General features: G+C 36.1%; 1 protein-coding gene across 2 annotated transcripts in view; it reads right to left on the reverse strand.

The window, feature by feature from the left end:
* Positions 1 to 13,756, reverse strand: part of PARP8 (poly(ADP-ribose) polymerase family member 8) — a 173,220-nt gene that overhangs the window by 53,041 nt on the left and 106,423 nt on the right. For both annotated transcript variants that reach the window (XR_010413283.1, XM_064596707.1), the window contains exons 9-11: positions 7,874 to 7,934; positions 7,339 to 7,429; positions 2,430 to 2,496 (exon numbers count right to left, since the gene is read on the reverse strand). Coding sequence is in view for 1 of the 2 variants with exons in the window: in XM_064596707.1 (XP_064452777.1) it covers positions 2,430 to 2,496; positions 7,339 to 7,429; positions 7,874 to 7,934 (219 nt within the window). In the remaining variant the exon portion in view is untranslated. The remainder of the gene's footprint in view (positions 1 to 2,429; positions 2,497 to 7,338; positions 7,430 to 7,873; positions 7,935 to 13,756) is intronic.

A 13,756-nucleotide genomic window follows, 5' to 3' on the forward strand; every position in this document is an offset into this window, starting at 1 on the left:
AGGGTTGGTGGAGTGGTGGGGGGTGGGTGGGATGGGGTGGCTGGGTGATGGACATTAGGGAGGGTATGTGCTATGGTGAGCGCTGTGAATTATGTAAGACTGATGAATCATAGACCTGTACCTCTGAAACAAATAATACATTATATGTTAAAAAAAAAAAAGAAGAAGATAGTAGGAAGGGAAAAATGAAGGGGTGGAATCGGAGGGGGAGACGAACCATTAGAGACTATGGACTCTGAGAAACAAACTGAGGGTTCTAGATTGGAGGGGGGTGGGGGAATGGGTTAACCTGGTGATGGGTATTAAGGAGGGCATGTATTGAATGGAGCACTGGGTGTTATATGCAAACAATGAATTATGGAACACTACATCAAAAACTAATGATGTAATGTACGGTGATTAACATAACATAAAAAAAAAAAAAAAAAAAAAAAACATCGGCACCTGGGTGGCTCAGTCAGTTAAGCATCTGCTTTTGGCTCAGGTCATGATCCCTGGGTCCCAGGATTAAGCCCCAGGTTGGGCTCCTGCCTCAGCGGGGAGTCTGCTTCTCTCTCTGCCCCTCACTCTGCTCAGGCTCTCTCTCTCTCCCTCTCTCTCTCAAATAAATAAATAAAATATTTAAAAAACAAAACAACACACACACAAAAAAACCAATTCCAATGGAAAAGCACACCTAATCCTAGTACAGAAAAATGAGAAAATTGCTCCTTTAAGTGCTTATAAGGAAACCACACTGCATTATATAATGTGCTAAACATATGTTGTAAATTGAATTTAGTTTTAGAGATGTGCAATTTGAAACATTAAGGGTTTATTATCTAATTTTTATATGTTCACATTTAAACGCAACATTGGGAATTTGCAAGAATACTCCCTTTATCTTAATTTCCTTTCAAATGTGATCCACACATAACTCATATCTGAGCAATGTCAAGTCATAAAAACTTTAAGACAATTCTAGAGCTCCATAATATGTACAACCCTTGATAACACACACACAAGCTTCCTCTTACATCCACAATCTCAAGTAAAATGACCACAATAAATCTCTATTTAGTAAATGAAATAAAAAGTTTCAAAGTACTTTCTCTTAGAACATTGCTCAATAAAGGCTGATGTCTGATGCCCAATTAAAATTCATTAAAATACAGGTGAACACATGAACTGAATCATCGTTGAGGATGCAAACCACGTGTTTAAATATATAATAATCTAATGGTAAATTTAAGTTGAAGTAAAATTTGCATATTCAGAAGAATAAATAATCCTTCGGAAATTCTCCAGTAATACAAATTCTTTTTTTTTTTAAGATTTTATTTATTTATTTGTGAGACAGAGAGAGCAAGCACAAGTGGGGGGGGGGCAGAGGCAGAGGGAGAAGCAGGCTCCCCACTGAGCAGGGAGCTTTATGCGGAACTCAATCCCAGGACCCCGGTATCACGACCTGAGCCGAAGGCAGATGCTTAACCGACTGAGCCACCCAGGCGTCCCAGTAATACAAATTCTTATAGCTGATATATAGCATAGGATTTATTAAATTTATATTTTGACTATATGCTATCATGTTTTAAAAGTCATTTTGACTGGGATAATTTTATGTTCATAAAATATAAATTCATTCATTGCATTAGTCAAGGTCCGAAGAGGAAATAAAGGGTTTATTTAAAAAAGGAATGATCAGGGGCGCCTGGGTGGCTCAGATGGTTAAGCATCTGCCTTCGGCTTAGGTCATGATCCTAGGGTCCTGGGATCGAGCCCCGCATCGGGCTCCCTGCTCGGCAGGAAGCCTGCTTCTCCCTCCTCCACTCCCCCTGCTTGTGTTCCCTCTCTCGCTGTGCCTCTCTCTGTCATATAAAAAAAAAAAAAAGAATGATCATTTCAAGAGTGTAAGTATAGGAGCCAAGCACAAGGCAGTGGCTGCCAACTGTTACCACCTCTAGGCCCCAAGGAACAGGCAGAGGGAACGTGTAACGGAACCCAGTAAGAGAGTCATGGATAGGCTGTGGCCTAGAGCAGAGAAGAAAGCTTCACTTGAAGGGCTAGTCAACTCAAGGTAACCTCTTAGAGTGGAAACCAAAGGCAATAAATACTCCTTTTTTATACTGCTTCCTCCTCTGTTGGTCACATTCGAGACACAGCAACACATGAGAACCTGCACCCACACAGATCAACCTCCACAGGTGAGGGCAGGTGTTGGAGGGAGGAGAGTGGACCCGGGCGGGCAAACAGAAGGACTGTGGCTGCTTCGAGAGGTGAGCTCTGCCAGCTAAATTATTGATGCAGCTCTTGGCATCGGATGAGTTCCTCTCCTGAGGTGCTCACTTCAAAGAGCTCTTATTTAATAAGAAGAGGGGGAGGGGAGTGAGCAAAATGAGAACTCAGCTCTCTTTCAAAGAAATTTATTTTTTTATTCTTGGGAAACTTACTTTTTCAGCTGATGTCCCAATCCAAATCGCTCTTTTGTAGAAATCTGAAAGACATCAACAGTGGGCACTGCAAAGGAAAAAATAATCAGTCAATACGTTGAGCTGAAACTTAACCAACAGCCAGGAAAAAGACTGAAAAGTAATATATATGATACACTCTAATATGTACACAGACATAAATATATTATACATTTACATATTATATAGTATGTAAGAAATATTTATACACACATACATATTTAAAAATAGCATATACACAGTCTTATACATTGCTATTTATGGTTTATATATAGAGATTTTGGAGATCATTCTTGGTCATTAGAAAACAAGGGTAGAAGTAGGAAAAATCACTCAGGAACTTATTAAAGTAATTGGCAAGAGATACTGTGTTCTGGATCAGTGGAGGTGGTGAACTGTCTTTGTTAACAGGACGTTCTCAGATCACACGTGCTCCACATTGGAACCAAACTGGTATCCCCAATTTCCTCACCCCCCGTGTTGGCAGTTACTCTGGGACACAAACACTCCACTGATCAAAGAAAACTGTTGTTAGTATCATCAATCAGTTCCTTTTCCAAAAGCATGCTAATCCTTAGATACAGACTGAGGAACAGAGTGGACATCACTCGAATCCCTCCTATCCCAAACCCAGGGCTACAGAAATTCAAAAATGAATAAGAAAAATCCTAACATCTTGAAAACTCAGCAGAATTTTTTTTTTTTTTTAAGAAAAGATGACAAAATTGGAACATGCTATGCTCTCTCTTAAAAGATTTAAGAAGACACAATCTATTCCCAGGTAGGTGGGAAAAGTGACTGGGGAGATGGAGGCAGAGAAACAAAAGGGACCTGGTTTTTGAAAAATCCAAAATGCACTAGAAGAACTGAAATTGTCACCGGAAGAAATTATATAAGATACACAGAGAGAAAGAGAGAGAGAAAAGAGAGATAAGAGACACAAATGTTTACCCAGAATATATAAATTATTCCTACAAATTAATGATACAAAGACCAAAACTTATTCATACTATGAATGACTAGAAAATAAACATCAATATTTTACCAAAATGATAAATCTTCTAGAGAAATGTAAGTTACAAACACTGACTCAACTAGTAGTATAAAATCTGGATGACCCAAATTTTAGAATATACTGAAAGAGCTAACAAGATGTTACTTTCAAAACTGTTCCAAGATTCAAGTGATAAAACTTATACTACTATTAAATTAATGAAATTAATTATTACTATTAGTTGCCTTGAGTGTATTCAGATGTTAATAACCAGTGAAACTGGATGCAGAGTATATGGGGACACTGTACTACCTTTACAATTTTTCCGTAAATCTAAAAATGTTTTAGATTAATTTTTATAATTTTTTTTTGAGAGAGAGATAGAGAGAGACAGCAGGAAGGAGGGGTAGAGGGAGAGAGAGAGAGAGAGAATCTTAAGCAGACTCCACACTCAGCACAGAGCTCGATGCATGGCCCAATCTCACAACCCTGAGATCATGACCTGAGCCAAAATCAAGAGTTGGACACTTAACCAACGAAGAAACCAGGCACCTCAATTTTTATAAAAATTTTTAAAAGTAATAGTTTTCTGATAACTAAGAATCAGTTAGAAAATAAACTGGAATATAAAAGTCCCAGTAAGCAAACAAGTACTCATGAATAAATTTAGCTAAAATTACTGACCTCAGGCAGAAAAAAAACCAAAAAACACAGAATGGTACTGATACATAAAATTAAAAACAATGAACAAATCTTCCTTTAAAGGAATAAAGGAAAAGTGAATATAAAAATGTCTATTCTTCCTAAATTTATTTAAAAGTTACCTTAAAATAACCAAATAATTCCCCACGAGGGTTCATTTTTAGGGACAACAGACTGAGGAAGAACTTGACAGAATGCACTAGAGAAATATTTTTATGTTTTAAAAAAGATGAAAGTTATTCGATTTTTCCTTGTCTTTCATATAACGTAGGTTGGGAAGGCAGTAAGTGAGGGCTGCTTAAGATACGTGGAAATGATTCTAACACTGATCATGTACATGTGCAGGTGCCAATAATGAGATGATTTGCACAGAAAAACATTTTTAATAATGTTAGTTGTTTATCACATTAAACTAAAAGCAGCCTTGCCTTTCAGATCAGAAACTAGACTTATACACCAGCAATGCTGAAAAAAATACATAATAAGAATAATCATGTCTTTTTATTTAAAATATATTTCCTCATATACATTGAAAATAATCTTTAATATTAAAGTGGATAAGGAGGTATATTTCTTTAATTCTTATCATTCTTGTTCACCTACAGATAATTTGTCAGATTAGCCCTGATTAAATATTACAGCTCAAATAAGTATTACTCATACATTTCCAAAACTTAGCAATGAATGCTTTCAAAAAGAACTGCTAACTAGGTCAGTCTAAACCTTGGATTAGTCACAAAACTTGTTTGAGGTAAATTAAGACCAAAGGGTACCAATTGAAAAATAAATACGTAAAAGATAATATTAAGGAAAAAGAGGGAAAAAATAGCCCAATAAGTACACATAACAAAACACAAGCAACGCCAAAATAGATGTCTTGCAAATGAACAAAATTAAAACACTTCAGACACAAACTAGCAGAAGTCTCTCAAGTATTTTTACCTTTTTTGGGGGGGGGGGGCGGGGGACTATTATAACCCCATAAACTTATAGTTGGTCAAGTGTGTCTCATTCACAAAATGAGAGAGTCATTCTCCAGTATGAAAAAAACAAGCATAATCCTCATGTTTCTTTGGTTTACAAACTATTAGGTAGCAAATCAACTAATAGAAATGAAAACAGAAGGACTAAATTATGGATGAGCTGTAATACCGAAGAAGGGGTACTGAACAATACAATCATCTAAACGTGAATTAGAATATAATTGTTAGAACATTTACAAAACCATGGAAATATAACAAATCTTTAAAGAGACGTTGAAAAGGATAATCTCTGCCTAAAATTCAAGATTATATTTAAAAAGTGAGTAACAGTGGTAAGATTACATAAAAGCATGCCACATTCTCATCTCACACAGATGGAGTAGTGTGAGTAGAGATGAACTGACCCAATTTTGTTCCTAACCCTGATAATTAAAAAAAAAAAAAAAGTTCAGACAGAAGAGCTGCTTTTTCTTTTAACCACCAACAGAATAAAATCGAATGGTCACATATCAAATCCCTAAAGAAAGAAAAAAACTTAACCATACAACAAAGTATCTGGGGAAACAGCAAAAACACATACACTTATACCTGGAATACTGTGCAGATATTACAAATTATTCCATTTTAGAATATTTAATGACTTGAGGACAGTCTCGTGACATAACATTAAGGTGTATAACTATACAGTTCAATGTCAACTTTATGAAAAGGAGCCATGTGTGCAGAGAAAAGAGAAACACCAAACTATTCACAGGTTTCTCACTATAGAGGGATTATGAGTAATTCTTTTTCTTCTTTCTTACATTTCTACACATTTGAAATAATCACAATAAAAATATGTAACATCGAGTTGTCTTTGCCTGGCATTAAATCATATGTTGTTTATATTAAGAGCTGATTATTTAAGTAGAAATCATTATACAAAAACAGAAAAGAGGTGACTCAACAGAAACTTTTTCAAAATGAAAGATTTTCCTATGTATTTCATAAACTTGGAATGGGTCAGGGATCTTTCTTGGGTAAAAGCTAATAGTAGATGTTAAGTTCCTTAATATGCCTAAAGAAAAACGCGCCAACATCACAGTAAAGGATGTGTGAAGACGGCCTTGACTTCAAGAGGTGCTGTCTATGTCCATATCCCTTGATTCTGGGTGGGTTTTTCAACTGCTTTGAACAATACAATACAGCGGAAGATTCACTGTGCCTTTTTCCAGGTGGCATCCACAGCCTGTCTCTTGTAACACTTGCTTTCGGACCCCAGTCACCATGCTACAAGAAACCGGAACCACATGAAGAAGCCATGTGTAAGGTCAACAGTCAAGTCAAGGGGCCGCAGCTGAGCTCCAAGATGACACACTCATCAACTGCAAGATATCTCAAAGTCCAGCATCTTGAGCATCCAACCTAGCAGAGCCTTTAGTTGACATAAGCTCCATCTACCACCTGACTTCCAAAGGCATGGGAGACTCCAAGCAAGAACTGCTCAGCTGAGCTCAAAGAACAGTGAGAGATGGTAAGCTGTTTTTAGCCGCTAAGTTTGGGGTGGTTTGTTATTCAGCAGTATATAACTGTAGCAACATGAGTAGATACAGTGCGTGTGTGTGCACGCATGTGTGTGCGTGCACGTGCAGATGCACGCATGTGCATGTGTATCTGGTAGGGGAAGATATCTTAATCCAGTAAGTATTGGCAAGATTTAATAATCATGTCCTTTGCTGTAAATAGCTATCACTTGAGATACAGCAAAATCATCCTTCAAGATAGTGGAAAACAAAAATATTACTAAGATCTCCATTTTTAAAAATAGAAGTATGTTATATTTATAGTTAGGCTAAATTCATCAGTAATCAAAGGTGGGATAAGTAAACATTAAAATCGAATCCCAGAATCAGAGACATAAATAATTAAACCTAAGGGCAACCCAAAATATACTTACTGAGCCTCTACTATATGCAAAGTTCTCTTTTAGGTTTTATTTGTTTGTTTCACAGCAACTTGTCAACTCCTGAAACCTATACAACTAAATGTTGTATGTTTCTGTTTCCATAAGTTATACTGGCAATAAACCATCTTTGTTAGGATGCAAGTATATTTAAATACCATTATCAAGATAGCTGCAATTATGCTCAGAATTACCAAATGAACACTCCCTTTCACGCCCAAAGCACAACTAATTCATACTCAAAATAGTAAACAGAGAAATAAAACTAACCTGGGCCATTTAAATACTGTGTAAGGGAACAGTGTAGTCGGACAATTATAGGTTCTGTTCGAATCACTTCCCAAGCCACAGCAATCTCCTCCTGTGCAAATATATTAAAAGATGAATTAGTCACCTTTTATAGAGTTCTTGATTTTTTTTTCCAAAATGAAACGCTTTTTTAAATTTATTTTGAATACATACATAAATCAATAAGGCTCACAAATTACCTCAAGACCTAGGGTTTGGAAAAGAATGTCAAAGTATTCTTAATTTTTACCTTCTACACAGGAAAATTAAAGTGAAAATTTAAGAAATAATGAAGTACTATATTAAGAGCCCATAAATTTCAGAATATATTAAAAGAACCAATGTAAAAATATACATATATAAAATGTGTTTCTTCAGCCAGTCATTGTATTTCTCTATGATCACTTTAACAAAATCAGCTTGTTACTAATAATGAGAAGCAAATATTTAATTTTTTCCAACAATACAAATAAACGTTTTTGAATGTACCAATCATATTGTATAAATTGATACTTACATCCAGAAAGCTAACATCAATATGCAGATCAATATCTACATCATCAATGGCTCCGTATTCCCTGAAAGCAAAGATTAACACTTATTTTTCCATTTTCCTTAAAAGATAATGTGTGCTCATTTAAGTCAAAGATTCAATCCCTAACTCTTCTCACTGATCTCCACAGAGCGCTCAGAAGTGACTGGGGACATGAATTAACAAACTCCATGTAGTTGGATTGTCATCTCCTGTGACTATTTATACCGTCTAGACATCTTTCTATTTTTACGTACATGCATTTGCATACATAAATTCAAGAATTGTTTGCTTCATAGTTTCAAACATCCCCAGTTCTCTGGGGCGAATTCAACCACTTGGTTTTTGTTGTGCTCTCTGAAGAGGAAGAGTTGCCTCAAAGGGCAAAGGAAGGAGTTTCTGACAGGAAGAAAGGGTGGGAAAATAATTCACTGCCACAAGGATGTGCCCACGACTTTCCCTTCCATGCTAAACATCACTGGTTCTGACCGGATCCACGGGCTCTGCCGCTTACATGTCATCGTGTTTTGATAGGCAGCTCTGGAAGTCTGATATATCCAAATTAAAACAAGTAACAACACCATGTGCCACACGAAGACGTTCTAAACACCAACCTTTCTCCAGCCCATGTAGAGCCGTAAACCAGCATACATGAAAGAACATAAAAACAATAGTTTCCCCAGATTCTCTATATACATAAATCTGTATTTATATTTTTATAAAAGTATGAAGTTACAAATGCTATATAGGATGAGAAATAAAATTATACAGATAACTGAAATGATAAAAGTTAGCTGCCAGTATTTATTAAGCACTCATGTGCCAGAAATTATTCTAAGAATTTTACATACGTGTGATCACGGTGCATGGTAGGTACCACCACCACCTTTAATTTATATACGCATTAACTGAGGCTCAGAGTAATAAAGTAACTTACCCATCATCACTCTGCAGCAGAGCCAAGATTTAAACACACACATCCTATTTATTTACACAGGTGATTAATCGGTTCACTATTCAATAAACTATCACTTTGCAGGGTCCTCATCACAGCCTTCTGACGAGGATACCATTACTACCCTCATTTGCAAACAAGGAAACTGAGCTTTAGAGAATTGAAATCAGATGCCAAAGAGTCGATAAGTCAGTGGGGAAGTCAGGCATTGAATTCATGTTCAATTTCAAAACCGTTTGTGGGATATTATCTGGCACATAGTACTCAATGATAATTTCTGTGTATTTCCTATTCAAGTAAGGTTAATATAACACAAAACTGTGGCACTTGTCTAGGGTTCAGAGAAGACACTTCTAATGATCAAATGGTTTTACGTAATTTGATGAATGAAGGAATCGAAGGGGTTTTTTGATTTTTAATGTCTATGACACACAAAAAGCAGCATTTAGAATATAAGAACTCAGGGCACCTGGGTGGCTCAGTCGGTTAAGCGTCTGCCTTCAGCTCGGGTCATGATCCCAGGGTCCTGGGATCGAGCCCTGCATCGGGTTCCCTGCTCGGCAGGGAGTCTGCTTCTCCCTCTCACTCTCCCTCTCACTCTCCCTCTCTCTCAAATAAATAAAATCTTAAAAAAAAAAAAAAAGAATATAAGAACTCAGCCTCTGTGCTTTCTCCATCAACCCCTTAAAAATATATCAAAACAGGGCTCCCTGCTCAGCCTGTCCCTCTCCTCTGCCCCACCCCTCTGAACGTGCACTCTCCCTGTCTCTCTCAAATGAATAGATAAAAATCTTTAAAAAAAAAAAATTAAAAAATTAAAAATATATATATATATCAAACCACTGACCACATTTTCACTATTTATGAAATTGTATTTTTTATTCTTTGATGATAATATTTTTAGATTACATAAAAAAGAAAAGGGATAAAAATTATTCACATAGTAATTGACTTTTTAAAAACACTGCATGGAGGGGAAATCGGAGGGGAGACGAACCATGAGAGACTATGGACTCTGAGAAACAAACTGAGGGTTCTAGAGGGCCAGGGGGGTGGGTGGATGGGTTAGCCCTGTGATTGGGTATTAAGGAGGGCACGTATTGAATGGAGCACTGGGTGTTATACGCAAACAATGAATCATGGAACACTACTCAAAAACTAATGATGTAATGTATGGTGATTAACATAACATAATAAAAAAATCTGTGTTATTCATAAAGGATAAGAACACTTGTAACCTTATGCAAATTTAGACATGATATGATATGCAAATTTAGATACAAAAATATGCCAATTTATTTATGAAATTATACAGACACCATGCCAAGAATAAGGACCAAGCAAATAAACCATCTCTTTTATGCCTCTGGTTCAGGGGTCAACAAGCTTTTCCTGTAAAGGTCAAGATAGTAAGTATTTTAGCCTTTTCAGGCCTTTTCTGGTCTCTGTCACATATTCCTCTTGGTTTTTGTTTTTCTTTAAACCCTTTTAAAAAAAGCAAACACTATCTGTATCTCTCAGGCTGTTCAAAAATGGGCCCCACGACCCAGTGGTCATAATTTGCCAATCTTAAACATCAGCAATTTATTCATAAATATAAAAGCCAAACATCTTTTGTGTTGGCAAATTAAAAGAAAGAACCACTAAATGTAATGATGAGGATCAATTATTAATGATGTTCAATAGACATTTAAGTGGGGTGAAAACTGTAACAAGTATGTGTAAACCTCTGCCCAGAAGGATGTTTGTGAGTGTAGAAACTGGGGACAGAAACAAATATTAAATAATAAGGAAATACTTAAAGTATAGCACACTGGTACAATAGAAAAATTTTTTACCCATTACTAAAGAAGTTGATATAAAAATATTTACTATCCAGAGGGTTATGTTCCAAAATATACTATTTGGAGCAAGTAGATTACCAAAAATGCATGGAAACTGAAATTCCCTTTTTAAATAAAATAGAAATAGAAAAACCAAAACTTTTTTTAAAAAAAGTACTTATTTATTAACTGTAGATTGTGGGTAAAACCTATTTTATATAAAATGTATGTGTTTTCTGGGGCGCCTGGGTGGCTCAGTCGGTTAAGCATCTGCCTTCGGCTCAGGTCATGATCCGAGTCCTGGGATCGAGCCCCGCATCGGGCTCCCTGCTCGGCGGGAAGCCTGCTTCTCTCTCTCTACCTCTCCGCTTGCTTGTGTTCCCTCTCTCGCTGTCTCTCTCTGTGTCACATAAATAAGTAAAATTTAAAAAAAATTTTTTAAACGTATCTACTTTTTCTGATTACTACGGTAATACAAGCTCATTTTATAAAATGTCAGAAAAACACACAAAAGCAACTTATAATACTACCACTCAGATATTATCTTCGCTTATATCTCATTCCATATTTTATATGGTATATAAAAATCTGTCCTGCTCTTTCACTTCTTCTAAAATAAGTATTTTTCTATATTATGAAATATTCTTCAAAATCATAGAATTAAATGGTTGTATTTGTATAAATACAATTCTATAATAAGATAATGTTAAAATTATGAGGCTGCTATTGATTTTTTTTTTTACACTGTAAATATTGATAAAAAGGCCTCTGGATAAAAATCTATGTGCATCTGTCTTCTCACAGAATCATTTCTAAAATTACTGCATGAAATAAATAATATAACTATATTTGGGAGTCTTGATATATGTCATTTAATTACTATTTTAAAAGGTTATGACCATTTCTAATCGCACCAGTCAGCTTATCACAGCGACCACTTTCCACATCCCCATCATCACCAGGCGTTCATTTGCTCGGGTCACTGCCAGTTTCCCAAGGGAGAATAACTTTTGTTTGAATTTAGTTACAGTGGCAAGACTGGTGCAATTAGAGGCTGAAAGAAGGGAATCAGAGACAAGAGAAATCAGTAAGAACCTTACCCACAGCTGTTTTCTTCAGAGTTTTCCAGACCACTTCAACAGAATTTATCATAAAGTTATGATCAGAAAGTGACATGTATTCTTTTAAAACATTTAATATGTGTATCTTTAAGTATTCTTTATATGATTTCTTCAACATTCTTGTGGTTAGTATCTTCCTAATTTCTAACACTATCAATTTATTTCAACAACAACAAAATTATAAGTGCTCTTCCCTGCCACAGCAGAGCACAAAGACAGAACACAAATACAGAATTTTGAAGAGGCAGAGGCATTAAAGATTTGCAATTAACTGGATTCTGCAGGTGTAGATCTGTAAATAGTTACACTTTTTGTTTTTATGCCACACTTCAAAGAATTCACAACAGCACTGCGTATATGCAAACCAATTTCCGTTGTGATGCCCTTTTTATATAATGCCAGTAATTTCAGATTTCCCACTGCGAGATTACAAAGCGTGATTACAGTTTGTCCAGATGCAGCGACCCAGTCATCAGGATTGCTTCTATATCTGAATAACTTTCAGTTGCCCTGGATCTCATGAATAGCAAATGCAGAATCAAGTCAAAAGCCTGAAATATGAATGCAACTTGAATTGTGAAGCCAGATATCTGATTGTGTCCTGAATGCTGTATTGGGTTTATAATAACTCAAAATAATTTCATGCACTGCCTATATTTATTCACTGTGAAAAGATCACATCAAATTGAACCTGAATACTTTTTTAAGATAAGGAGAACAACACAGAAATGATCTGATGTAGTTGTTACACCCTGGAACTGAGAAAGGACTGCTTCACAATTTTTTTTTTCCCCAGACATCTGAGCTACTCTTTCAATCAACATATCTTGAAATCTGGCCATTTGATTTTGGATATTTACATATGACCTAGTTCATTTAAGAACATATGTACGAAATGTATTTTTCTATGAACATGTATTTTTGAGGGCACTATGTGTTAGAATTCTTGGCAATTTCTTCTCCTAATTTTTAATGGAACTAATCAAGATAACATCATCATTAATGAGACACAACATCCATACTCACAATATAGTAAATGTTAGACCATCTCTCCTGGTCCTCCTTTCTCTATAAAACTACAGCTTATTCATTATACTGTTGTGATGTTTTATAACACTACCTGATCAGAATTAGCAGTGATTGCACTGGTTATAAAAATATTATTAGATATCTAGCCTTCCCTTATTAGCTGTCAAGGAAATTATACATATACACATTTACATGAAATTCTATCACAGGTTCTCGGGAACTAAAATCATTACTATTCAGTTATTTCTTGCATTCAGTGACTGGTCAGTTACATTTTAAGAAGAAATAGATTCTGTGAGGAAACATAACACCTTCTATGACATCTGAAACTCAACAAGCGTTCCCTGTCTCTCTCTGCATGCCTACTCAATGTGTGTTTTTTGCTCAGTGTGGGAGAGATGTTTGTGAATGGGCCAAGAAATATGCAAACTCAATAGTCAGAAAGAAATCTTGGTAGATTAAAGCATTTGCAAGACTGTATCCAAAGTGCTCTGAAGTTTCTCTAAAAGGCAACAAGACTGAGAAGAATGTAAAAACTAGGTCCAGATAAAAAAAGAAGGCGATACAAAATGACAGTGTATAAGAGATACAGTTTCTACAACCCTTCCTCCCCCACTGAAAAATCCTTGGTTTTACTTGAAGAAAGTACAGGCACTGGGAATAGGGGTGACTGTCCGGGACCTGACATTCTGAAGCTTTCAACTAGATTACGGGCCAGTGTTTTAGGAAAATACTCCCCCCTTTGTTTCTTCTAGGTGCTTCCTGTCGTCACTTTCCCCTGGTTTTCAGTCAGACCTTTTTTCTGGAGGCTCCAGAAGCAGGAGTGGGAGTACCAATAGCTGGAAAGGACACTACAAATATCCAACGGCAAATCTTTTGATGAATGACGTCTTCAACGTAGGTTAAGATATGCTTTAGTAACAGACCTCTTCAGCTCTCA

This window comes from Mirounga angustirostris, unplaced genomic scaffold, assembly GCF_029215605.1.
Source record: "Mirounga angustirostris isolate CCGP_5_RB_7025 unplaced genomic scaffold, mMirAng1.0.hap1 SCAF_7, whole genome shotgun sequence".
Lineage (NCBI taxonomy): Eukaryota > Metazoa > Chordata > Mammalia > Carnivora > Phocidae > Mirounga > Mirounga angustirostris.